Below are 25,144 nucleotides of genomic sequence, written 5' to 3' on the forward strand. Positions count from 1 at the left end.
AATTTCAAAACAAAATTCTTCACTGTAATGCACACATTTTCATTGCAGAAACCAAAATATAAATGAAGAATAAAAATCCAACTATTTAAACTACCAGAGAACACCATTACTCTCACAAAGAAATTGAAGCATACATGCAGTAGCTATACTTTTTTAAGTCAGGAGATTTCTATAATCTAGAATCAATAAATTATATATTTTTATTCAATTTTGTTTCAGTAAACTTTCAGTAAAAGATTCACAAAACAAGAATGCTGATTTATTATTCAACATTACTTTGAGCAAGAAATGTGGTAAGTAGGTTGCACTATATAATCAACTCTTCACTTGTCTCTGCAGGGAGAGCTGTTCACTGAGACTGTCATTGAAGAGACTGAAATGGAGACTGTAGTAGAGGAGGAGCAGGAAGCTGAACCAGAACCCGAACCTGAGCCCCCCAAGCCAGCACCCCCAAAAAAGGCTGCCCCGTCTCCTAATACAGAACCACCATCTAAAATAGTAGTGGAGACCCATGACAAGGTATCTTTCAGCTAGGACACCTACAGTAGGTCCTCACCTTTGATTAAGAATTTGTCTTTTTTTTCTCTCTCTTTGCATGACTTGCAATAACAAGAGTTTCTTTGGGATCATTACATAAGCTTGAGAATCAAACTCACAGTGCTCGGTCTGGAGTGTGCAGGTCTTTTGTTCTGGTTTTGTATAAAGTACAAATTCATGTTGAGAAGTAGTTCAACTACTATCAATAAATACTGTATCTTATGAAATCTCAAAAGGTTAAATAAGCAACATTGTATCTAGGCCCATACTTTCTTATTTTCATACCACGTAATTGTAGTTATTTAAAATGTTTTGTAGTAAAATGATGCTTTGGGTGTGAAAATATTAAATTGAATAATCATTTCCTAAGATGTCCAAAAACAAAACAGAAAGGAAGTATAAGTGCTTCACATTCTTATATACCTGTAATAATGTTGTCTTTTTTCTTTGTTTGACAGCCTAAGTCAAAGATATCAGCCTCTCGAAAGCTTTCTCTCAAGGTATGGTGTGTTTAGTAATGTAAGTACTGGCCTGACATCTTAGAGTCACCAAGTACCATATGGAATAAAACATGTTTGCTTGTTGTTTTTATTCTCAATAAGTGCGGCCACAATAGCAATGATTGTGTTGATAGCCTTCTTTTACTCTAATTTGTATACACGAAAATGTTTTTCATTCCCAGTCAGCCTGCTGTGGTGTAGAGTGAAGAGGTAAATCCTTCACTTCAGTTATATTTACTGTGCAGATCAAAATCCAGTGCATAGTTTATGTCTAAATACAATATCTTTGTCACAATAGAAGACTTTAAATTGTTAATATTCAGTCAGTTAAAAACAGTATACTGTATACTGTGGCACACCTGGGCGGTTGTGGTGCTATATACAGTAGGCAGGTCTACAATGGTGATTGCAGTTCTTGCATAAGTCACGTGAGTATTAAATATTAAATTTTCACATATTGTGGGAAACACAATGTTTTACAAAAGTGACACAGGCTGTGAAAATGCATATGCACCTTACTAGACATTACAAGGTTTCTTCCTAAACTCATCATTGGCCCTTTTACAACATCACATACTGTGATTTGGATTCTCCCGTTGTTTCGTTTCTGGGTTTAAGAAGTTCTGCTGATGCTGGAAGAAACTTGTAGCAGGGCACAATGAACACCTAAGCATAAACAGCTGTATGGAAGTCTCACTTAAGAAAATAAGATAATAAGTCCAGCCATTCATTTATCCAGTACAAGTTCAAGTTCAAATTTATTGTCATTATACAGGTATATGGTATAACGAAATGCTATTTAGCTAGCTCTCAGATGATAAGTAGTACAAAAAAACAACAACACAATTGTATAATAAAAGAAAGACAGAGCCAACAGGCAGTGTGCAAAAACAACAACTGGCAATGTGCAAAACAACAACAGGCAATGTGCAAAACAACAAAAAGGTAACAGGTAATGTGCAAAACAACATCAGATGTGCAAAAACATGCATCAACAGAATGAAATCAATGGATAGAAATTATGGGGAGTGAGCTTTTTGAAATGTAAGGTAGAGGTAGATTTCAATGTGTGTTTGGGTTTTTGGTAAGAAAGAAGGTACTGTGAAGTTCAGATCATAGGTGAGAGGTGAGGTGAGAGTGAGAGTGAGAGATTCTGGGAGTTTAATAGTTTGATAGTGCGGGGGTAAAAACTGTCTCTGAGTCTGGTAGACGGGCCCGAATGCTACGGTACCGTTTTCCAGATGTTAGAGTACAGTACAGTACACACGACCAGTACAGGATAAATAAACAAATACACACTCACATAAATTTTACAGAAGCCAATTAACTACCAGTATGTCTTTAGACTGTGAGAGGAAGCTGAAGCATCTGGAAGAAACCCACTTGGGTACAGTGGGTCTGCAATTTCCCTAACGGGATCAATAAAGTATCTATCTATCTACAGGGAGAACCTACAAACTCCACACGGATTGCACCCCAGTAATTGATCCCAGGGCTCTAGTGCTGTTAGGCAGCAATGCTAATCACTACACGACCATGCCAGCCAAGATAATAAATGCTTTTTAAAAATAATTTAAAGATCAAATACTGTATAAAGTAGGTGAGCTTGAACTTCAATGGATTGTGAAAGGAGAACAGGGGTGGTGCTTTACACTGCTCCTTTGCAGTTCCTGCAGTAACAGGCAACTTCTCCTGTCTGCAGATGCTAATGCTGGGTAAAGCTAAAGAGGAGCTGGAAAAAGAGAAGGTAGACAGGGATGAAGAGAAGGTCAAATATCTGGCTGAAAGAGTTCCTCCCCTGCAGCTTACAGGACTCACTCTGGAAGATCTGCAGGTGAGGGTTTTCATTACACTATCACACCTGTATGTGGAGAGAATATCATTGCTTATTCTGCGAACATTTTTAACTAAAGGAAAGTTTTTTTTTTTAATGTGTAACTTTGGTTATGCCTTAAGATGACTTTACTAATCATTCCCTTTAATATTATAACTGTCTGTTATTTACACTTGTACTTTTTGCACACTTTTTAAATTACACTTAATGTTCTTTAGTGGAACAAATTTACTGCACAAGATATATTTCTTGATAGGTATTTTGCAGTGCCTGCACAAGCCAATCTTCATTCAGCTCTAAAATTTAAACAGCTTGATTGTCTTCTGCTTGATTACAGAAACTGTGCAGGCAGCTTCATGAAAAGATTGATGTGGTGGATGAGGAACGATATGACATCGAGGCCAAAGTCAACAAGAACGCTCGAGAGGTAATGGAGTGAGTAGTGTCTAAAGTGATCCCTTGCACTACCCAATTCAACACTTGTTTTTAAACATTTGCAATTGTTTTTCATCAGTACAAGCCTTTCTTCAGAGGGAAAGAAACGTCACCAAACAAAAAATGTTTTATGCATGAAGATATTTCAGCAAAATACATTGCAAAAATAAAGTTTTTTCACTGTAAAGCTTGCAGTTTTGACACTTTTAAGTAGCAGTTCAAATGTATTATCTACACAAACCTAATCGATGTATTCAAAACAAAAAAGAAAGAAACAGCAAATAAATGTAAACAAAATTTTTAAAAGCTGTGATTGTATAAGTAGTAAACATTTGTTACGGCAAACCCAGATTAATATAGGTGAACAGTGAAATGTTCCTTAACAAGCCTCAAAATTAGCTGAGGGGGGTCTCTATGTAGTTCATATGATTTCAGAATAGATACACCTACAGTATCTTTGTAAGGTCTCTCAGATGGAAAGATGTAGCCATGAAGAACAAGGTGCTTTCAAAGTAATTCTGTTGTAAGTTGTAAAATAAACCCTTCATATCTATTTTAGTGAGGTGAACTGAATTATTAAAAACTTGAAGGCACCCTGACACTTCTTAGATCACGCCGTCCCTCCTAACTGAGCAGGAAGGAAAGCAAAAACTGTTAAGTCATGCCACTGTGAGGATAACAGTGACTTTAAAAGACCTATAGGGTACTGGCTGAGATAAGAGAAAATATTCATGGCTCAACAATATCTTGGTCACTTCACAAATGGAACTTATATGAATCGTAACATCTCAAATCCTGCATTTTGTTTCAACAAAGCACCTAAGTGATACCATAAACATTTTAGTAGTCAAACAAGAAAATAATTGTAAGTTTTTGGTCTAAATACAAAGTGTTACATCTGATGCAAATCCAGCATACAGCATCACTCAATCATCACTATCCCTACTGTGTAGCATGGCGGTGGCAGATTTAATTTGCTTCCCATCAGACAGGACTGACAGGCTTGTCTAGATTGATGGGAACACAGAAGGTGCAAAGTTCCAAAGTTCACCTTTTAACAGGAGAATGATCCAAAGCACAAATTTACAAATCTGCAATGGAGTGGCTTAAGAAAAAAATATGAGAATGTTCTTGAGTGGCCCACTCCAAGTCCTAATCTGAATATTATGGGGACTGCAAAGGAACAAGTAATAGGTTTATTCCATGCTGAAAAAAAGAAGAAAGAGAACACAACGTTTCGGCCGTGGAGCCTTCTTCAGGTGTGAGAGAGACAAGGCTACACCTAAAAAACAGTGACCAAAATTCCTACCACCACAAAGCCCTGCTAAACCAAGAGCTGAGCCCAAAACAGAGCCCCCTGAGCCAGCTGGTCCTGAGGCTCACCGACCTGAGCCACACCGACACTAACCAGGATCAGGACAGGACTGCTAGACCACCACAACCCAGACTCAACCACATCACAGCACAGATCAAACAGCAATATCTCACACACTGGGACACACACACACAAACACAACATAAACTGGAATGCTACAGAACTTTAAACAGACAATACACACTAGCTGAATATTTGACCAAAATAAAAAATAACAAACAGAAACAGACCCTGACGAAGTACAGGCTCAGTGACCACAACCTGGCCATAGAAACTGGGCGACACAGGCAGACCTGGCTGCCCAGAGAGGAGGGGCTGTGCTCCCACTGCCAGTGGGGAGAAATAGAGACAGAGGTGCACTTCCTACTGCACTGTGACAGATACTCTGGGATTAGAGAAACATTCTTCCCGAAATTCAGAAATCTAATCCCAGAGTTCCCACACCTGCCAAAACCACAACAGGTCCCAATCCTACTGGGAGAGGGAGGAGGGAACTCAGTTGATCTGGCAGCCCAGTATGTGATCTCCTGTCACAGCCTGAGGAACAGTGAGTCCGTCTCCCAATAATGCTCCAGCCGCCTACAGTATATGTCGATATTATATAATATGTCTTTGTTGTAAATGTCTGTAACATGTCTGTAGATTTTATTTTACTTCTATTTTTTGTTTTGTTCTATGTTAATTTTATTATTTTTATTTGCTTTGGCAACACTGATTGTACCCATCGGTCATGCTAATAAAGCACCTTGAATTGAATTGAATTGAATTGACAAGGCAGTAGGCAAAGGTAATGTAGTGGGAGAACAAAGGCTGGGAGGGAGGAGGAGTGAGAGGCGGGAGCAGGGGACAGAAAGAGAGACCAATCAAGATGTGTAGTCAGAATAGGTGTAGAGAGGTGTGAAATTAAACTTCCAATGAATGGAGAAAATTGTAAAGAACAGTAGTCTGTCGTGAAGAGAAGGCAGAATCTGTGATCCTAGATGCAGAATAATTTTGGTTTCGGTAGTTTCTGATGTATGAGTTCGGAAAACCGTCTTTGAGAACACAGACAGAGAGATTAGAGTGGTCGCGGCCATTAGAGGTGAAATGAGAAACAATGGGCTTGGAGAGATCTTTAATCTTCACAGCCCTGACGTGTTCTCTAAAGCGGTCTCCAAGTCTCCTTCCTGTTTTTCCAATGTAGGTGGCTGGGCATTACTGCAAGAGATACAGTAAATAAGGTTGCTGGAGGTACAAGATGCCATCTGTGTGATCCGGAATTGTCCTGAGGGGCCTTGAATGAGTGTGGTGTTGGATGTGTACTTGCAGGTGATACAACGAGCTCTGTTGCAAGGGAAAGTGCCTGGTGTGGATGGTTGTTGAGGGCAGTCAAGGGAGCTGTGAACAAGGAGGTTACACAGATTAGGTGGTTGGCGATATGAAAAGAGGGCCCCAATGGAGGGATCATCCTGTAGGATGGAACAGTTGTGGTTAATAGTCCTGGGGATAGGACGTGTGTTAGGGTGGTAGGGAAGCACCAAAGGAATGTGGTTGTTACGGCAGGAGTTCCTGATCGAGTTGATGGTCCAAGGGGTGTTTTTGGCTCGGGCAAGGGCCCTGTCAATCACACTGCTGGGGTATCCTCTGTTGATGAAAAAGGAGTACATTTTGAGGGCTTGGTTCTCAAAGTCGAAGTCGTCGCTGCATAATCATCATAGCCTAAGGAACTGTGAAAAAGGGAGAGAGTTTTTAGTGTGTTTGGGGTGAAATGAGCTATACAGGAGGTAGCTGTGTGAATCCATGGGTTTGTAATAAACCAAAGTGGAGAGTCGGGGATAGTTGATGGAGAAGATGATGTCTAGAAAACATCAATATCGCCTCTCACTCCTCCTCCCTCCCAGCCTTTGTTCCCCCGCTACATTACCTTTGCCTACTGCCTTGTCTCTCTCACACCTGAAGAAGGCTCCACAGCTGAAACATTGTGTTCTCTTTCTTCTTTTTTTTCAGCATGGAATAAACCTATTACTTGTTCCTTTGCAGCCTACGCATGCTGACGCAGCTACCCACCTGAACTATTATGGGGACAGATCACTTAAGCTAATATACTATATTTTTAAGCAAAATGCTAATATGGTTGGTTCTGTTCAAACATCTTTTTAAAAGGTAATATTACTGCAATATAAGTATCTGTGGACATTTGGACATTCAGCAACACCACCCTAATGAAAAATACTTTTAAATGTTGGCAGGAACTCTCTTTGTCTCAAAAGAAGTAATATTTTTCACGGTATTCACAATAAATTTATTTTTAAAAATAGTTCATGATGTTAAACATATCTAATAAAATTTTATGGTCTCAGAACTAAACATTTAGTACTGTTTGGGCGTTCATTTGTTGAGAATGTTTGCAAGATTATACTGTAGCAGTATTAGCCTACCAATAAAGAAACAGGTTTGTACACAGATTCTGGGCTTCTGAGATTTATTGATGTCACCAGTTTGGCAGTTTACCACTCACATTAAGCTCCTAGAGGTATACTGTAACTCATTGCTGGTTGTGCTTCTACTTGTTATCCAGATTCATGATCTAAACCTGAAGATCATGGACCTGAGAGGAAAGTTCAAACGGCCTGCTTTGCGTAGAGTGCGTGTCTCTGCTGATGCTATATTGCACTCTCTGCTGGGCTCCAAACATAAAGCATCCCTGGACTTGAGGGCCAACCTCAAGTCAGTGAAGAAGGAGGACACAGAGAAGGTACTTTTGGTATATTGTGCAGTTTTGCACTGCCCAGAATTATAGTTTTTGTAATATGATTATAATATGATTATGATTATATATGATTATATCTATTATGTATTATGTATTAAAAATACTTAAAACTATATTGTGAGGTATTATGCCCATGGCCAATGTGTTTTTAATTTTGTTGTCAAATAGAATATTTCCTTTGAGAAATTTTGAAGAATAATTCTTAACACCTTTTCCCTCCCAGGTACTTACCAGTGAGGTTGGAGACTGGCGTAAGAATGTGGAGGCCATGTCTGGAATGGAAGGCAGGAAGAAGATGTTTGATGCTGCTGGTTCTGCCCAGTAAGTCATTGCAGGTGTAGTAGGTTTTTAGACATTCATGCCATGTGTTGGTTTAATGGTACTTGAACATGCCCCTCCTTGAAAGAGACTCTACAACTTTACCTTTCACTTTCTGCAAAATTATTTAAATCAAATTATAAGTAAAGCCATTGCTTCAAGAAAATAAAATATATTGTCCAAATATGAATTATTGCTATCCCAACATTATACTTTGTAAGATAAATATTGCCCTTACTCACTATGTTAACCCTTACTCACACAAAGAAAACACACATCTCACCATTATGAAACTTATAGTTTACATCTTAATACTTTGATACCCAATGAATTGAACAGTGACTTTAAATCTTGTGTAGCGGTGAGGCTTAATAATAAGGCAGAATTAAGTGTTTCTGAGCTTCCCAAATGAGGCCCCATTTCTCTGTTCATCTCTGTGGTGCAGCCACAGAGAAACCATTCATGCAAGATGTTTTCTTTTGATAAGGACAGCTCCCAAAGGGGGATGCACTTAGCTAAGCCTGGCTATCATGATCAATGGTTATCCATTGGCGCCTATCTGTCTAGGGAGTGCGAGTTGGACATCTGGACTGCATTACTAAGTGTCAGAACTAAGTGACTCATATCTCACCTTGATCAACCAATCAGGGACTGGTAGGGCCGAGTAACCCACGTGGGACTCTGATGCCCATGGAACTTTCAGCCAATCAATGAGCTGAAGTTCCTCCAGGTAAAAACAGGCAACACAGAGAGCCTGAGAGATTCAGATTCAGATTCAGATTCAGATTCAGATTCAACAATTCTAAAGGGAATTCAAAGGAGAATTCCAGGGCAGGACGGCCCAGGAGCAGAAGGCTCCCAAGGGCAGGACATTCTCGCAGCGCGCCTCCTGACCATCCTGAGACTCAGCCCGGACAACCACGGAACGGCCAGTGTGTCCGAGTGCCAGAACTTTCTTTTGTTCTAAGAGTCGAGAGCGGGGGTTGCCAGAGAGTAACCAGAGGATCCACCCGAGGTTAGCACCAGCAGCAGGCCTCGTGAACAGGTCGGAACTGTGGACAGCTGAATCACTATTCAGAACTAGCTCTTCATCAGGAACGAACCGGTCCTCTTCCTGACTTGCTGGGACCCACAGTCATCTTTTCTCCTGTGCACAAACTTTGCTAGTTAAAGCCAACACTAACTAGCCGGTCAGTGAGCATCAGCAGAGCACTGTCGCAAGCCGCACAGCACAGCCTGGCACGGAGCCAGAGAGCGCGGATTGGACAGCAACAGCCTGCAACTGTTTCTTTGTGCCCGCAGGAGATCTGAATCCCCAGAGATTGGATGAGTATTCAACTTCAATGCATTACAGCTCGAGAATTCAATTGTTATCCCAACCAGTTGATATCAATTTAATTCCTAAGAGTTATGTACTTGTTTGAGTATCTAATGTAGAAGTTGTAACCAAGTTCACTTTACGAAACGGTTTTAATGAATGATATACTGAACGTATGTCCTCTTGATATGTGTAACACTTTGTAACTGATTGAATATATACCTTTTGTATTCTGATAACCCTCTCGATAAGATCTGTTAGGTTTACATGCATATTCTATGTATTAATAAATGTATCCTCGCGTGTTAGTACCTGTGTGTGTGCGTTGTTTGAGTTATGTCGCATGGTTGGATTCTAAAGCCATCAAAAGAATCAACTTTGTGATTTACTGCTACAATTAATAATTGTCTCAGTAAATGCCCAAACCCTACAGAACTGGTGCCTTCAGAGAGCCACTATGATTACATATTTGGCGTCCCTGAACCGGTTTTCTCTACATTATTTGGCGTCCCTGGGTCGGTTTAATCTACATTATTTGGCGTCCCTGGGCCGGCTTAATCTACACTTGTTTTTTTATATACATTTTTTTTGTTCAACAGAAAAATATTTTATTGTATGTTGTCATCAACTCATCTGATTTCTCAGTTATATAGTTATATAGTATATTATAACTAAAGTAGTTCAGGAGGGTAGCTGAGTCAGCATGCGTAGCTGCAAAGGAACAAGTAATAGGTTTATTCCATGCTGAAAAAAGAAGAGAGAAAACACAACGTTTTGGCTGTGGAGCCTTCTTCGGGTGTAAGCACCTTACATTTCCCTTACACCCGAAGAAGGCTCCACAGCCGAAACGTTGTATTTTCTCTCTTCTTTTTTTCAGCATGGGATAAACCTATTCCATATCATAACTAAAGTTTTGTATCCACTAGGAATTAACAATATGATAACAATTTGTATTAATCTAGCAGGTATTGTATTTTAAAAGTTTTACTGGTATTTGTGTAAACCTATATTATAAATGATTTAATTAGGAAATAAAGCCCCCATTCAGTTTTTATGTTTTGAACTAATTAAGGCACATGAGGAATAACGACACCCAAGAATTAGATGCATTTGAGGCTGTTTATTGAGTATTTAATGTAATGATGTGGGGGCGTGGTCATCAAGTGGCATTAAAATATAAGCAACTCCCAGCACACAGGCACACCCGAAGACTGGCAGTTAACATTGAATTTATTTTGATTACAAAATAGAGGGGTAAATTATACAAAAAATGAAAACCAATCTTGTATTTGAGGTCCTGAGTGATTTTAGATCTTTCCGTAGTTCAGCTTCTCTCTTCTTTTTTTAGGTCTTTCTGTAAAATACTAAAGCAATTTCTCTGCATTATGAATGCGATAGCCTTCTTTCACCCTGCACGTCTTCCAAGTTAGCATACTACTGGCTCTGTAGTTGATTTACAGTATGTAGGCTGGAACATGTATATACAGTACCTTAGAGAATGGTGGTCAGGAATAACTGTAATTTTGTATAGCTGGGCAAAAGGTTTTAATGTTATCATCCCTCCTGAACTTTAACGAAGAACTTCCAATAGTTGGTATTATATCTGTGTTGACCCAATTCTGAATGTTCTGATTAATCTTCTAAAACTCCATCTTATAATAAATTATTATGGAGTTGAGAGTGTACAATCTGCTCATTATATTTTTTCTGCCCGGTAACCAAGGCAATGCATTATTAGATGCATGGTCACCGTAGAAGCAAAGAGAAGCCACAGTCAGAACAAGAAAGCATAAACCAATTGTGTTTTTGTGAGCAATTTTTAAAACTATTGGTTTTGTGTGTATGTTCTGTAATTGTGATCTTTCAGGTGTATTTTTTTGTTGAAGAGTTTTTTTTTGTGAAGAAATCAAAATTTTTACTTCATGAATGGATTTAATGTTTAAGGCCAGATAGTCTTCTATATTACAGAGACTCTTAAGTGGGATCAAAATAACTGTCTTTATTAAATAAATCTGTAAATCATCTATCTGTTTCAACACTAGTTGAAATGATAATGAAACAGGGGCAATTGATTAAACACTTAATACACATAACAAAGTTTACTGTTGGTGCTAGCTCTTAAACTCAAACTAAAAGAAATTGAAAAAGCGTTCTCTCTCACATCTGTCAATGAACACATTATACGTTTGTATCCATTTTAAGTGATAGTAGTTGACATGAAATTGGGAAAAATAATATGAAAGTCTTAAGGGACAAAAATGGTGAATAAAAATGTGTTAACTTTAAGCCCTTCAATGAAGTAAAGAATGCAGAAATGCTAACTATGAATTGTAACATTTTATAATTTATTGTCTTTCAGATAAATGTGACCTGCTTTGAAACCTGATCTGCCACGTAGTCCTACACACTCCACAGCAAACCAGCAATGTTGTAATTAAGAGGCAATATTTCTTAAATTGAATAGTGATTCTGTAATTGGGTGTCTTTAGGATAAAAACAATTACTTCAAAGTCACTGAAGAATCATAACTTTGGAGTCAGCCTTGCTTGGTCTTCCCAGAATGGAAGACTAAGAAACGTCCCCATCCAAACACCTGAGATTAACCAGAGTGTCATAACTTTACTAATTTAATTTCTCTATCTCTCCATACAATGGTGTTAAGCTTTTGTTTTAGTAGTATAAGTGGACAATGACCATGATTTTTGTAATTAATCAACAGGAAACTAACATTTACCAAATTCATTGTACATTTGGAACACAGAAAACAATATTAATATTATTTGGTGCTGACAAACATAAATACAGATTATTAAAATCTCTCCTTTGTAAATGAGTGAAAGAAGTATAGTATGAAAATGTTCAATGTGTTGTTAAATGTAGGTGTTTTCTGTTCATTCTTGCAATATTTTATAACTGCACCCTGATTAAATTCTTATTATGCAGTAGTTGTCTCTAGGCCACAATAATCTGCACAATTTATTAATTTAGGTGTGATAAACCAAGAATTTCATTCAAAAATGTGTAGTAAATCTGGTGGCATATTATTTAATTCTATTTTATTTATATAACGTCTTTAAAAAAATCCTTATGTACTATTTTATTTTTGAATATGTGTGATGTATAAAGCAGGTTTGGCAAATGACATAACAATATTTGTGAGTCTGAGAAAATAAAAACGTCCAAAAATCTGTTTTCCTCTGCTAATAAACATACAAAATGTGATATTTCCTTTTCATTAATTTATTGTTTTTTGTTTAATACACATTTTATTGCAAATTCACCCAGTATGGAATCACTTATAGTTTAGCAAGTCAATATTCTTACATATAGGAGGGTTACAAAAACAGAGAAATACAGAAATAGACTGAGCAGGTTTATAAACAAAACAAATAATCATAACCCTTAAATTGCAAAGCATCTGCCAAGAATAAACCCAAACTGTTGGTATAATTAGAGGCATCTATGAATGAGTGCCATGAACAACACACAACATACAAGTGATACTATTTACAAACAAGGCATCTTGAAGGCCTACTGTACATTCTGACCAACCAAAAACAGATAAACCTGTCTTCTACACCAAACACAATACAACCTAGAGTTAAATCTCTCTTTCTATTAATCTGGATGTTACAAAGTGAATGGGAGACCTACTGTATCTCCATATTCCAAAAATGCATCCAAAAACCTAGAGTTTCTCTATGTACAGAAAATCAGCGTTTACTGAGTAAACCAGTTTACTGGTTGAGCCACTTATTAATTAATTGGTAAAAGTGACACAGTAACTCAATAATGTCAAGATAATGGTTCTTGAAAAGATCTATGTGTATGTTTCTATTTCTGTTTTAGGCATAATGAAATACCAAGCAGTAACCAAGGATCACTACTTTCCTGAAGTACATTATATAGGGGAGGCATCTGATGAGGTCTGATCCTAGAGGATTACATTTTTCTTTAATTATGGCCCTGTGAAAACATTCCTGCAAGAAGCTCCACCTTTTCTTTAAATACAACACAGGAAATTGTGCTTGTCCATAATTAAACTAAAGTAGTTCTGTCAGCTGCAGTTAATGACTGATTTCATTTTATTCCTTAACAAATCCAGTATATAACTGAAAAAGGCTAATAACTAAAGGTCTGGAATAATATTTTTTATTGCACATTGTATTTTTTAATTTTTGAGAATAGTAATAGAAAATCTAACTACAGTTCATTTGCAGTAAATCTGTTTCATACAAACAATATATTGCAATAATTAAAATTCTTGCAACATCTTCTTGAGCATTGAAATTAGATTGCACTCAAATTCCAAACATTTTGAGCTGCAGTCTAAATTCAAGAATTATAATTAAGTGGTTATGAAATACTTTCAAGATTTCTTTAAATGAAGGTATTTAATGGTTTAATGGTTTATTCCATGCTGAAAAAAGAAGAAAAGAAACACAACATTGCAGTTGTGGAGCCCACCAGAAGAAGGCTGGATTTAATTACGGATATTAAGTGGTAGTACAGTATATTTTATTTTTTACTTACCTATATATTGTTACAAATAGGGGGTCATGAAAACAGAGAAAATCAGAACTATGCTGAGCAGATTAATCAATAAGTGAAATAAATAATTATAATTCCCAACTTAAAAATGATTTTTCTAAGAATATACTTGAGCAGTTGGTATAATTAGAGGTATAGGAGTTCTTTTTTCTCTGGAACAGCTTTGGTGAAAAGAGTAATAATTCAGACACACTGGGTTAAACAAATGTTTATTAACAATGACAATACACACACTAAACAACACACAACATAAACATACAACAAACAAGTACGCTATTTACAAATTTACACCAAAGGCGCCCAAGTGGCATACTGTATGTCTTTACCACTCAGAAAAAAAACATGACTGCTACCAAACATTCAAATTCTTACACAACACCTACAAAGGCCAAAATAAAAGATAAAGCTGCCTTTTTAAGCAAACAGAATATGATCTATGGTTCAATCTCTCGCTCTGTAAACCTGGATACTAGAAAAAGAAGGGGAGACACTTCAAAAGACACTTAGAATAGCTATAACAATATATTGCAATATATTATCTATGCAGTGTGGCTAGGATTACTCTCATGCTGAAAAATGGATACCCTTCCAAAATCCTGATTATGCTTCCTCTTGCAATGGCTTTTATTCTTACAAGTCTACTGATCCAAATGCTGACAAGCATTCTCTAACTGTCTCTTATGCAACCACTTTGCTTATTAATGTGGTTACTTAAAATAAAATAATACATAATCTAGAATAACAATGTTTTCATCACTTTAAAAACTAACCATATGTTTATGAGACATCACCTTGAGAAGGTTAAGGAATTGTAGTAATTATTCTATTATTTCAAGCTTGCAATGTATTACAAACTAGAATATCCTGAAGAGCATCAATATAAAAATGTGTTGTCCGGCATTCAAGGTTTAATTGACTAGACTTTAATTGACTTCACACACCTGAAGAAGGCTCCACGGCCGAAACGTTGTGTTCTCTTTCTTCTTTTTTTTAGCATGGAATAAACCTATTACTTGTTTAATTGACTGGAGGCAGCTGTCAGCCGACTGGGCATAAAGTTCCATTCAGATACTCTGAATTACTGAACTAAAATGATCTTGGTGGAAAAATCTGCAATATGTTTTTTATTTTCCTAACAATCTTCTGACTTTTTTGGTTATGTCCATGCCATAGATGTTTATACATCTTGTTTAGAACACTGACTTGCAACACAAATGTCAAACTATAAAAGGTGGAAAGGTTCTTGCAACATATTTATTGCTCACATACAGTATAAACAACAACATACTGTAGAAACAGGTATGTCTGGTAGGTATAGACAACAACTTCACCTTGTGGCATACTATTTCTATGGTAGAAGCTAATATTCTAACTGGGTGTATAGTTTGTTTACTATGATAGAGAACTTACAATAGTGATCAGTTCCACTAAACATTCCAGCATTCCACTTTCGACAACATAAAGAATTAAAAAATTGTGAACACGGGCTTACCTCAATTTTTTAGCAATGTCACAACTTTGTTAAGTATATCACATTTCACAGACAAGAATACACTTACTTTTTGTACTTCCTTTTCCCTTAATTAAGTATTACAGTCAATATGATGTGATAAGATAAAACAAAACAAAAATTACAAAAATTAATTGTAGTTGTTCACACCTTGCCTGACCTACACAATGGTTTTTGAATAACAGGTTAAACGACATGAGTGGCAGCTAGCAAGTGCAGAAAGAATTCAGTCAGACTCTTCAGAAACCTTCAGGTTCACAGCTCTAAATCAGTCAAAAACAATCTTACCAACTGTTGTGTCTAAACTTACCCTGCAGCAGTTTCCTCTGAGTAGCAGTTCTCTTCCTTCTTTCTCGCTCTTGCAAAAAGCCGATGAAATGTGATTCGTTAACTGAAACGAGTTATAGTTCCTACCAGAGACTTGTGGGAAGCATCTGGGTAGATTAGTCTGAAGTATGAGGAACTTTTTTTGATAAGCTGAGAGTCTTTGAACAAATAATTCAACAATACAAGAAGTCTGCACAGATTGTGGATGAGGAGCTCAATGAAAGTAAGACTACATGTGTTATTCCTACTACATACTGTATACAGTGCTAAAAATGTTGAATTGAGATTATTTGCTATAATGCCATTATTTGTTAACAGGGCAGGAGTGTACTTAATTTTGAGGAACTAATAAAGCTCCGGAAACAATCATTAATTGGCATGTTATAAATGTGTATAACACAAAACTCTTACATTAAAGTTTCAAGAGTAAAATATATATTAAAAATAATTAAATTTACTAGCTACAGTCTTGAACAAAACAAGATAACTATCTTATATATAAAATACTTGGAATGGACGTCTGAATTTGAGAAAACAAATGCTGCAACAGAGACGACAAGAGGAACAGTGTCTGGGTTAAGCACTGTGAAGTCCCAGAGGTTCTGTTGCTTACAGCCTACCTCCGCATGCACGTACTGTACAGTATAGAAATAGTTCACCAACAGATTAGGTAAGCAGAAGAAAATTAATTAAATTTAATGGCAGCATAAATTTACCAGGAATATCTTACATACAAGATGGAACTAAAAACAACTGCAAATTAAATTCCATATATATTCCACACTAGTAAGAAACATGTTAATCACCATTATATAGTTGCTGGAAAATAATGTAAGTAGTGCAGGAAAAAAAAGATATTGTATTAGATTTATCATTACAGTACTGCATTGAAGCAATACAGCGGCAATCTGGATGCTTGTATACACAGCAAACAGTGTAGAATCAGTGTAGAGAGGGTATTGTTGTTGTTAAAAGCAGGATTTGCACTGATGCAAATAAACACTTTTTTGTACAAAAATGATCAAAGCATGAAATAGAATAAAAGGCTATATTTTGAATTTAGAGAAATTCTGAACGTGTTGTAAAACTACATTTCATGTTTTGATAGAATCATTCACCATAAAGAAAAAAAGGTCAATTCTGATGGGCTATTCTCATCTCAAATTCATTGTATTTTGCACATAAAAGTTTATCCTTTGACCTGAATGCATTAAACAGGATGCAGTTATCTTGTCATTAACCAACGAACGATAGAGTGCAACCCTTTGAGCAGAAAAGACACCCAAAGGGGAACCCCCAGTTAAAATTAGAATGTGGTTTTCCTTACTATTACATATACAGTACAAGGAATGACACTAAGAACACATAACTTGTCTTACAGCATAGAAAACACAAAAACACTGATCTTTCTGAACTATTTAGCACATTTGAAAAACATGGAATGTAAGTCTGTTTAATAGACTTGGCTAGTTATGTGGGGTAGATTTGCCAATGAATCTGAAGAGATGAAAACAAATACAAATAAATTAACAAAAACAAATAAATAAAACTAAAATGGAATACTGTACATGTATGTTTCATTTTGCCTGTGCACAAGAATGAGTGTAGTCATTAAATACATTTTTTAAAACAAGATTATAAAGGGCTCTGTTTTCTGAATATTTAAAATGTGAACAATAGAAACAATAGGATTTTAGATGGTAAAAACCAAGCAATATATTTTAAATGCAAAAACTGCATGAACATTTTGTGGAAAAAGTGTGATTTTGCATCATATATTTAATCATATTATGTACCAACAAGAATATGGATATTTCTTAATGGTAATTCTTGTTTTATTTTTAGGATGGGTGGATTTTTGCTCTTGGTTTCTGTCTCTTCATTGCTTGCATTAGTAAATCAAGTGCTGACTGTTGAAAACATTCAGTCGTGCAGAATTTCAAGATACAATAAAGTGGATCTCTCCAATCATAATCTTACTAAAATACCATCAAGCCTGCCTAACGAGACTGAATACCTGGACCTCTCTTACAACAGGATCTCAATGCTCAGCAGTGAAGACCTGGTACTTTTACCCAACCTATGCATTTTAAAGTTAAATCACAACAGCCTGAAACACATCTCACCAAAAGCTTTTCAGAAAAACTCCAAGTTACAAATCCTCAACATCTCCCACAATTCCCTGAAGATCATTCCAGATCTTATTGTACCTCATCTTAGAATTCTTGACATATCGAACAACCTTTATAAAAGTTATGCCCTTAGAACATCATTTAGTAATTTTCTGCAACTCTTCAGTCTCACTCTTGGAAGTTCATATGCAAGGTCAATAAATATAACTGATTTTGCCCCTTTGCACACCATACCTTTAAAACAGCTCACTTTGGGAGATGGTCTTGGATTGCAAAGCTATGAATCGAGTTCATTTTCTCATCTTAAGTCCCTACAACAAATAACTCTCAATATGACATTTTGTGAAAAGACTGCAATGTTCCAGAATATACTGCAGGATCTGGATAAAATTCAAGTTCAGAGTTTAAGATTAATAAAGTTTCTGCCCCCGTTTTGCAATGTATCCAGTGAACAGTTTGAGGGGTTAAAAAAAATGACACACCTGAGCAACTTGACATTTGTAGACACCTGGTTCAACAGTTCAGTATTGACAAACCTTCTATTATACATTTTTCAGTCTCCTGTTGAGGTACTGGGATTTTACAACGTAACATACAATGAAGACACAAGTGATGGTGTTACATTCTATGGTATTCCAGGATATAATGGAACAGACAAACTCAGAGCTCTAATATTTGATGATGTCCTCCATTATCAGTACAGTTACCCTAATATTCACATCAATGTATCCTACTTTTCCCAAATGACTTATCTGAAATTTTCTGGCACTGGTATGAACATTTCTCCTTGCAACCTGATCTCTTCTTTACCATCACTGGAAGTCTTAGATTTGTCAAACAACCTCTTAACCGACAATGGATTTTGGTGGTCTGGATGTTCCTACACTAATGTCTTTCCAGCTTTAAGGAAGCTTTATTTGAGAAAAAATAAATTCTCAGACCTTGCTTTTATCTCTGAAAAGACCCATCAGATGAAAGCTCTAGAAGAACTTGATCTCAGTTTTAATTCCCTTAAACTTGATGGACAATGTTCCTGGCCTTTCCATCTGACTACCCTCATTTTAAGTAATAATGACTTAGGTGACACTGTTTTTAATTACCTTTCCCCTCACTTCAGAAGCCTCAGTCTTTCTAAGACAGGTATTACAACTTTACAACCTGAAGTATTGTCCAAGTTTCCCAACTTAACACATCTCTTCTTGAGCTCCAACACCATAAGTGTTCTCCAGCCACATCTTGGAGCTCCCAAGTTGGAGGTGCTGCATGTGGATCAAAATGATATTAATTTGGTCAGTGAACAATTAGCAAGAAGACTGCAAAGATTAAAACAATTTAAAGCAGGGAATAATCCATTTATCTGCAGCTGTGACTCATACTGGTTCATGACGTTTTTTAATAAATCTCTTCTCTCTGGCTGGCCATCTGACTATTATTGTAACTCCCCAGCCGAAATGATTGGAAAGTTATTAGAACAGTATCAACCAAGCAAGATAACATGTGAGGTGTGGCTCCAAGTTGTCATAGCAGTGCTTGTAGTCCTTATTGTCACTGGAGTCTTGAGCTTTACTTTCTATGTTTGTGATGGAGCCTGGTACCTAAAGATGTTGTGGGTATGGATGAAAGTGAAACGCAGAGGCTACAGGGAAGAAAAAAGACTGGTCAAGTCATCTTTCAAGTACCATGCCTTCATCTCCTACAGTCAGAATGATTACAGCTGGGTGGACAGCCAGCTAGTGCCCAATCTCGAAAACGCAGGCTTCAGACTTTGCATTCATGAGCGGGACTTTGTGCCAGGGGACTGGATTATAGATAATATCATTAACTGTGTAGAGGGTAGCTACAAGACACTGTTTGTGCTCTCTCAGAATTTTGTACAGAGTGAGTGGTGTAATTACGAGCTCTTCTTTGCCCAGCATCGAGCCCTAAGTATCCAACAGGACTCCCTGGTCTTCATTCTACTGGAGCCCATTCCTGCAGACTCCCTTCCAAGGAAGTTTCTGAAGCTCAGGGCTCTGCTCAGAAAGCAGACCTACCTGGAGTGGCCTAAAGAAGTGAGGAAACAGACGTTTTTCTGGGCCAGCCTGAAGGGAATGCTGCAAACAGCTGATGCACAGATGGTAATGAAACAGGTAGCAAGGGAAATAGCAGAATCATTTCCACTCTTGACAGACACAGATTAACTTTTTTAGCAGCTACATTTCTAAACCACATTGTTTTATTTTTGGGGCTTCTTTATGTGATTGGTTTGGAATTTAGATGGTTGAATGAGATGAGAAATGAGAAATAAGAATATCACTCTCTTTTTATCTTTTTTATGCTCATATAACAGTTGAAATATTCAGCTGATGGGTGGAAAATATGAAGGAAATTTCCATAGCATTGTTATGATTCCTATTTTAAATGACTGCCTAATTAAAATGTGTTTTATATTCACAATTCCCTCAAGCCTTGTTTTGTAGGGCTTGTGTCTTGATTCTTCTGTAATGGGATTGCTTATAAAAATGGTGGAGAGGTATGGAAACAAGACAAACATTTTAAGTAGCTTTTTAATGTTAGTCAAAGAGCCTGCAAGTTTTAAAACAGCAGCAGGGCATGATTCACAGATGGATTAGAAATAAATTATATTTTTATCCTGAATATTAAAATAGAAAATATATTTTACTTATTAATGTTGGTTGGAAAATACACCATAAATAACAATATAACCTGCACATTATGTAGCCAGCCAGCCAGCCAGCTGCCATATCACCCTGCACCTCTCAACTGGCTACCCACTGAAGCTAAGCAGGGTTGAGCCTGGATGGGAGACCTCCTGGGAAGCTATGATTGCTGCTGGAAGTGGTGTTATTGGGACTAGTGGGGTGCACCCACCCTGTGGTCTGTATGGGTCCTAATGCCCTGGTATAATGACGGGGGCACTGCACTGTACTGTACTGTAGTCAGTGCCCTCTTTCAGATGAGACGTTAAACTGAGGTCCTGACTCTCGGTGGTCATTAACAATCCCTGGGCTTTTCTTGATAAGAGTAGGGAGTTATCCCAATGTCCAGGCCAAATTCCCCCCTTGGCCTTTACCATGGTCTCCAAATTATCCCCATGTATGATTGGCCTGCACTTGCCCTGCATTGGACTGGTGCCCTGTCCAGGGTATACCCTGCCTTGTGTTTGTTGCTTACCAGGTAGGCTCTGGCTTCCCACAACACCATATGTTATAAAGCAGTGTGGCAAATGACATGATGTGACATTATGTAGCCATTTGTATATGTCACAGCATCAGATTAATTGTACATTAAGCTAAATAGAAATGGTTGTGGATGTAAGATTCAGAAAGCAAACAAGAATGTAAACATCCTTGGTTCTTCAGGTTTTGTCAGATTGAGAAAAGAAAAATCTCGGAAAGGAAAGAAAAATCATCTTCTCACACACAGTATAAGTATTTAAGAGCTATAAAGTTACTATTCTGCTAAGCACTTTTGTTGACAACATAAACTAAAATATGATATATGTATAAAATGTAGGATTTCACGTTCCAGACCTCTTAAAATTAAAGGGGAACTGCAGTCCCAATTTCTCAATCCAGGTATGAAATCTTGGTAACAAGTCCACTGACAGTATTTCAATATTTTACAATTTATGAATTAAGCACAAGGCTGTGAAGTTTGAGAAAGAACTGTATTGTCACCATATTGTTGCAAGCTGATGGTCTCTCCATGGGCAAGAGAGAGTTCTCGTGAAAACCAGTCCGTCCGGTCCCTAATCACTGTAAGTAAAGCTGTTTGGTCTCCAAGCAATGTTAATGCTTTTTTAGCTTTTTTTAGGGATTTTCAACAAGCAGAGAGATGGGTAATAAGCATTCGCAGTAATGTTGGTTCCCATTTAAAAATTACTTGATGAGATTCAGCAGGTGTTTCAACATGATCTGCATGCAGGGTTAACAAGTATGTAGTATTTGTTGACAAAACTGTCTCAAAGTTGTTACTCTATGTTGAATTCAACAGCACTCATTCAAATCGGCAGTCATGATAATGTGTCCAAAGACATGTCACCTTGTACATGTTGGTTTCTTAACATTATAAAGTAGCAAAATTTGCTTGTTCTAAAGCATGTGCTTTATTGAGATAGTGGTGGAGCAGTGGCACTGTGGCTAAGGATCTGCACCTGTAGCTGGAAGGTTATTGGTTTAAATCCCATGGCTGGCAGACGAATCCTACTCTGTTGGGCCCCTGAGCAAGGCCCTTAACCCCAGCTGCTCCGGGGATGCCATATAAGTGGCTGACCCTGCGCTATGACCCCTAGCTTCTTTCCCTGTCTGTGTGTCTCATGGAGAGCAAGCTGAGGTATGAGAAAAGTCAAACTGGCTAATAAAGTGATCTTATATGTATTCATTTTCTCTGGTTAGGAGTTTACATGACTAAGAACAGTTATGAACACAGGTCAGTTTTTATGTCACTTGAAGGTTTGTTGCCTTGTTCTGAATCGCATTCAATGACAGCAATATGGTGCTAAGCGTACCTGGAAATTACATCTATTTTGTGATGAAAATTGGAGTTTTAACATGTTACAATGTACTTTGTATTTTCATTGTGGTTTGAAATGCACTTGTCAGTGTTGATTCTTTATAACCCAAAAATATAAAAATAGCACTGCAGTTCCCCTTTAAGCCCTCTATCTCTCAAGCAAAGATTAAAGATCTGATGGCTATTTCTGTAGAATACCATGATTATACATTATGCCATATACTGTAAATAAAAGTAAGTCTCCTGGAAAGCAATAAAAACATGTTTTTTTTTCTTTCAAATAACTCAGAATTGACAGCTTTATTTTAATTAATTCCTATGTTAATTTGCAGGAGCCTGGTGCCTGTAAAAGTTACTGGTGATTTCAGATAAGCCAGAATTCTTGGTAGTCTCAATTGTCTTTGTAAATGCCATCTTTGAGAATGTTTACTCAATTATACTGTACACGTCTCTCAAATTGAATGCTGCAGTTGTTTTGCCCAAAATAACAAAAAAAATAACTTGTAACAATATAGTGCAATGCTCAAAATGAAACATTTTAAAATCCATTAAACAGTACATGCAAAAGCATTCAGAACCTTACACAAGTGCATCACCCAGTTAACAACATCCCTACTGTCTAGCATGGTGGTGGAAGAATTATGTAACAGTTCAGATTCTCATCAGCAGGGACTAGGAAGCTTGTCTAGACTGATGGGAACATACAATTTTTAGGGGAAAATCTACTTCAGACATGAAAATCCACCTTTTAGCAGGAAAAGAATCAAATCAGAAAGCCAAGCTACACTAGAAAAGGGAATGTCCTTGAGAGACCCAGTGTAAGTCCTGACATTACATGCATCTGTGGAAACACTTGAACATTGATGTCAATCAATGATGCTGAACATCTTGAGACCTTCGAGAATGGGCAGAAATAATACAAATCAATGTAAGGTCTGTAAAGACGTACCCAAATAGACTTGCAGCTGTGTACCAAATATTGACAGCATGTATCTGAATACTTGTACAATCAACATGTTTTATAGTTTTCTTTTGCTTTTAACAAAATTGACTATCTCATCTTAACCTTAGAAGTCTTCAGCGTGAGCATTCAGGTTTTGAATAAAATATGTCAAAAATGTGTATGCATAATATTTTCATTTCACAAAATGGGACATCTTATGAAGGATCTGAATACTTCTGCCATATCAGGGTCATTATTGACACAAACCCTTTTTTGTAGTCACATGAAATATTATTGAGAGCACTTCCTTTGTGTTAGCAACTTATTATACAGGTGATTCTTTTGTACAAAACATTTCTACGGAATTTCAAAACTGTCCACATGAATTGTACAATAAACCAACTATGAAATGCGAAGCCTGCTGAATTTTAAATAAAATTAAAACAAAATTGAAACCCATGTTTTCTCCCGTTTAAAATATCTTTGTAATAAATTATTTTGGTTCAATTTACTGTTGTATGATTATATTGATAAATATTTTCAATTCAGGATAAGATGACTAGACAAAAGCAGGGGAGAAACAAAATGTGTAATTCTGAAATCATATATGTGCTCATAGAATAAATTGAGAAACAGGCAAGTACTGGTAATTTTTATAAAATTTTAAGTGATACCACATGACCCTCAACGTCTCAGTGAGTACTGGAGCTACAGGCAGAACAGTTTGTGTTAGAGAAGGTTGGTTTAAGTAGTCCCTCGAAGCTTGAATGAAATACAGTATAGAAAGTAATGGTTTGGAACATGGTTTAGGACTAAGAAAGTACCAAGAATAACCCTAAAATGTGAAAAAAAAACTAATGAGATCATCGACTGTCCTGTACATAACTACAAGCACATAACTAAGATCAAGTGCGTCACCAGTGTGTTAATGTGTTATTGTATGTCAGTACATAGCTAAATCACCATCGACATATTAATTGATGCTGGAAGAGGCATTATTGGGGCCAGGATGGGGCGTTCACCCTGTGGTCTGTGATGAGGACACTATACTGTAAAAAGATTAGATGTAAAACCGAGGTCCTGACTCTCTGTGGTCATTAAAAATCCCAGGGCGTTTCTCTAGAAGAGTACGAGTGTACCCTGGTGTCCTGGCCATATTTCCCATATTGCCTTTTACCAATCATGGCCTCCAAATAATCATGGTTGAATTGGGCTCATCACTTTGTTCTCCTCCCCACTGATAGCTGATATGTGGTATGTGTACTGGTGCACTATGGCTGCCGTCGCATCATCCAGGTGGATGCTGCACATTGGTGGTGGTGGAGGGGAGTTCTCATTACCTCTAAAGTGCTTTGAGTACAATGCCCAGAAAAGTGCTATATAAGTGTAAGGAATTATTATTTTCTCCTCATGTCCGGATGCTCTGCGTTCCTCCCACAGTCCAACTGGAATGTTAATTGGATTCTGTAAATGAACATGTGTACTGTATGTTTGTGTCTGTGTGTGTCCTGCAATTGACTGACATCCTATGGGTGTATCCCGTCTTGCACCCACTGCTTGCTGGGATAGGTTCAAGCTCCCCTTCAACAAATATAGAAAAAAAGAGATAAGACAATGGATGGACGGATTAAAAAAAACTACATTTTAATACTTACCTGTGAAGTGAAATTGTAAAGTACAGACCTTTGGATACGTGTAGCACATTTGATTAAGTTTCTAACAGAATAAGTAACTCTATTGCTTTAATAATTTTATTTGAACCAAAAAAAGTTACAAATACAGTACATCAATTTCACAGAAATCATAATTACATATCCTCAAAGCTGGTATAAAACTGTCGTGTCCTTAAACACAAATGGGAATAACAGTTAAAAAATAAACTCTCAGACAAAAGGTGAAAGATGGGACGACAAATGCAAGCCAAAACAACATGTGAACAACTGAACCACTCATTAAACAAGATACAATGCTTTTCCTTAGAAAATAACTATATCGAACCATAAAGCGGTCTACTGCAATACTTTGGTCTTTTTCAAAACCAAAAGCAACAGACAAGTGTATTAAACATCTCTGTGCTGGAGTGTTATTGTGTTGCTCATC

The 25,144-nt window shown here is 37.1% G+C and overlaps 2 protein-coding genes across 3 annotated transcripts; both read left to right on the top strand.

Moving 5' to 3' along the window:
• Window positions 1-343: 343 nt before the first annotated feature.
• tnni1c (troponin I, skeletal, slow c) lies at window positions 344-12,257 on the top strand. Of its 2 annotated transcripts, XM_015353156.2 has the most exons (7): window positions 344-519; window positions 996-1,037; window positions 2,740-2,871; window positions 3,209-3,298; window positions 7,239-7,415; window positions 7,654-7,751; window positions 11,426-12,257. In XM_015353156.2, exons 1-7 carry the CDS (start codon window positions 379-381, stop codon window positions 11,427-11,429), a joined length of 684 nt encoding a protein of 227 aa, XP_015208642.2. In that variant the 5' UTR covers window positions 344-378; the 3' UTR covers window positions 11,430-12,257. The 2 variants fall into 2 exon arrangements, with proteins under 2 accessions (XP_015208642.2, XP_069048070.1); XM_069191969.1 differs by lacking the exon at window positions 11,426-12,257 and having other exon boundaries at window positions 7,654-7,755.
• A 3,241-nt stretch (window positions 12,258-15,498) lies between these two features.
• Window positions 15,499-23,493, top strand: LOC102684141 (toll-like receptor 1). The gene is made up of 2 exons (XM_015353150.2): window positions 15,499-15,677; window positions 17,300-23,493. Exon 2 carries the CDS (start codon window positions 17,301-17,303, stop codon window positions 19,764-19,766), a length of 2,466 nt encoding a protein of 821 aa, XP_015208636.2. The 5' UTR covers window positions 15,499-15,677; window position 17,300; the 3' UTR covers window positions 19,767-23,493.
• The last annotated feature ends 1,651 nt before the right edge of the window (window positions 23,494-25,144 follow it).

Source organism: Lepisosteus oculatus, chromosome 7 (genome assembly GCF_040954835.1).
Source record: "Lepisosteus oculatus isolate fLepOcu1 chromosome 7, fLepOcu1.hap2, whole genome shotgun sequence".
Taxonomy (NCBI): Eukaryota; Metazoa; Chordata; class Actinopteri; order Semionotiformes; family Lepisosteidae; genus Lepisosteus; species Lepisosteus oculatus.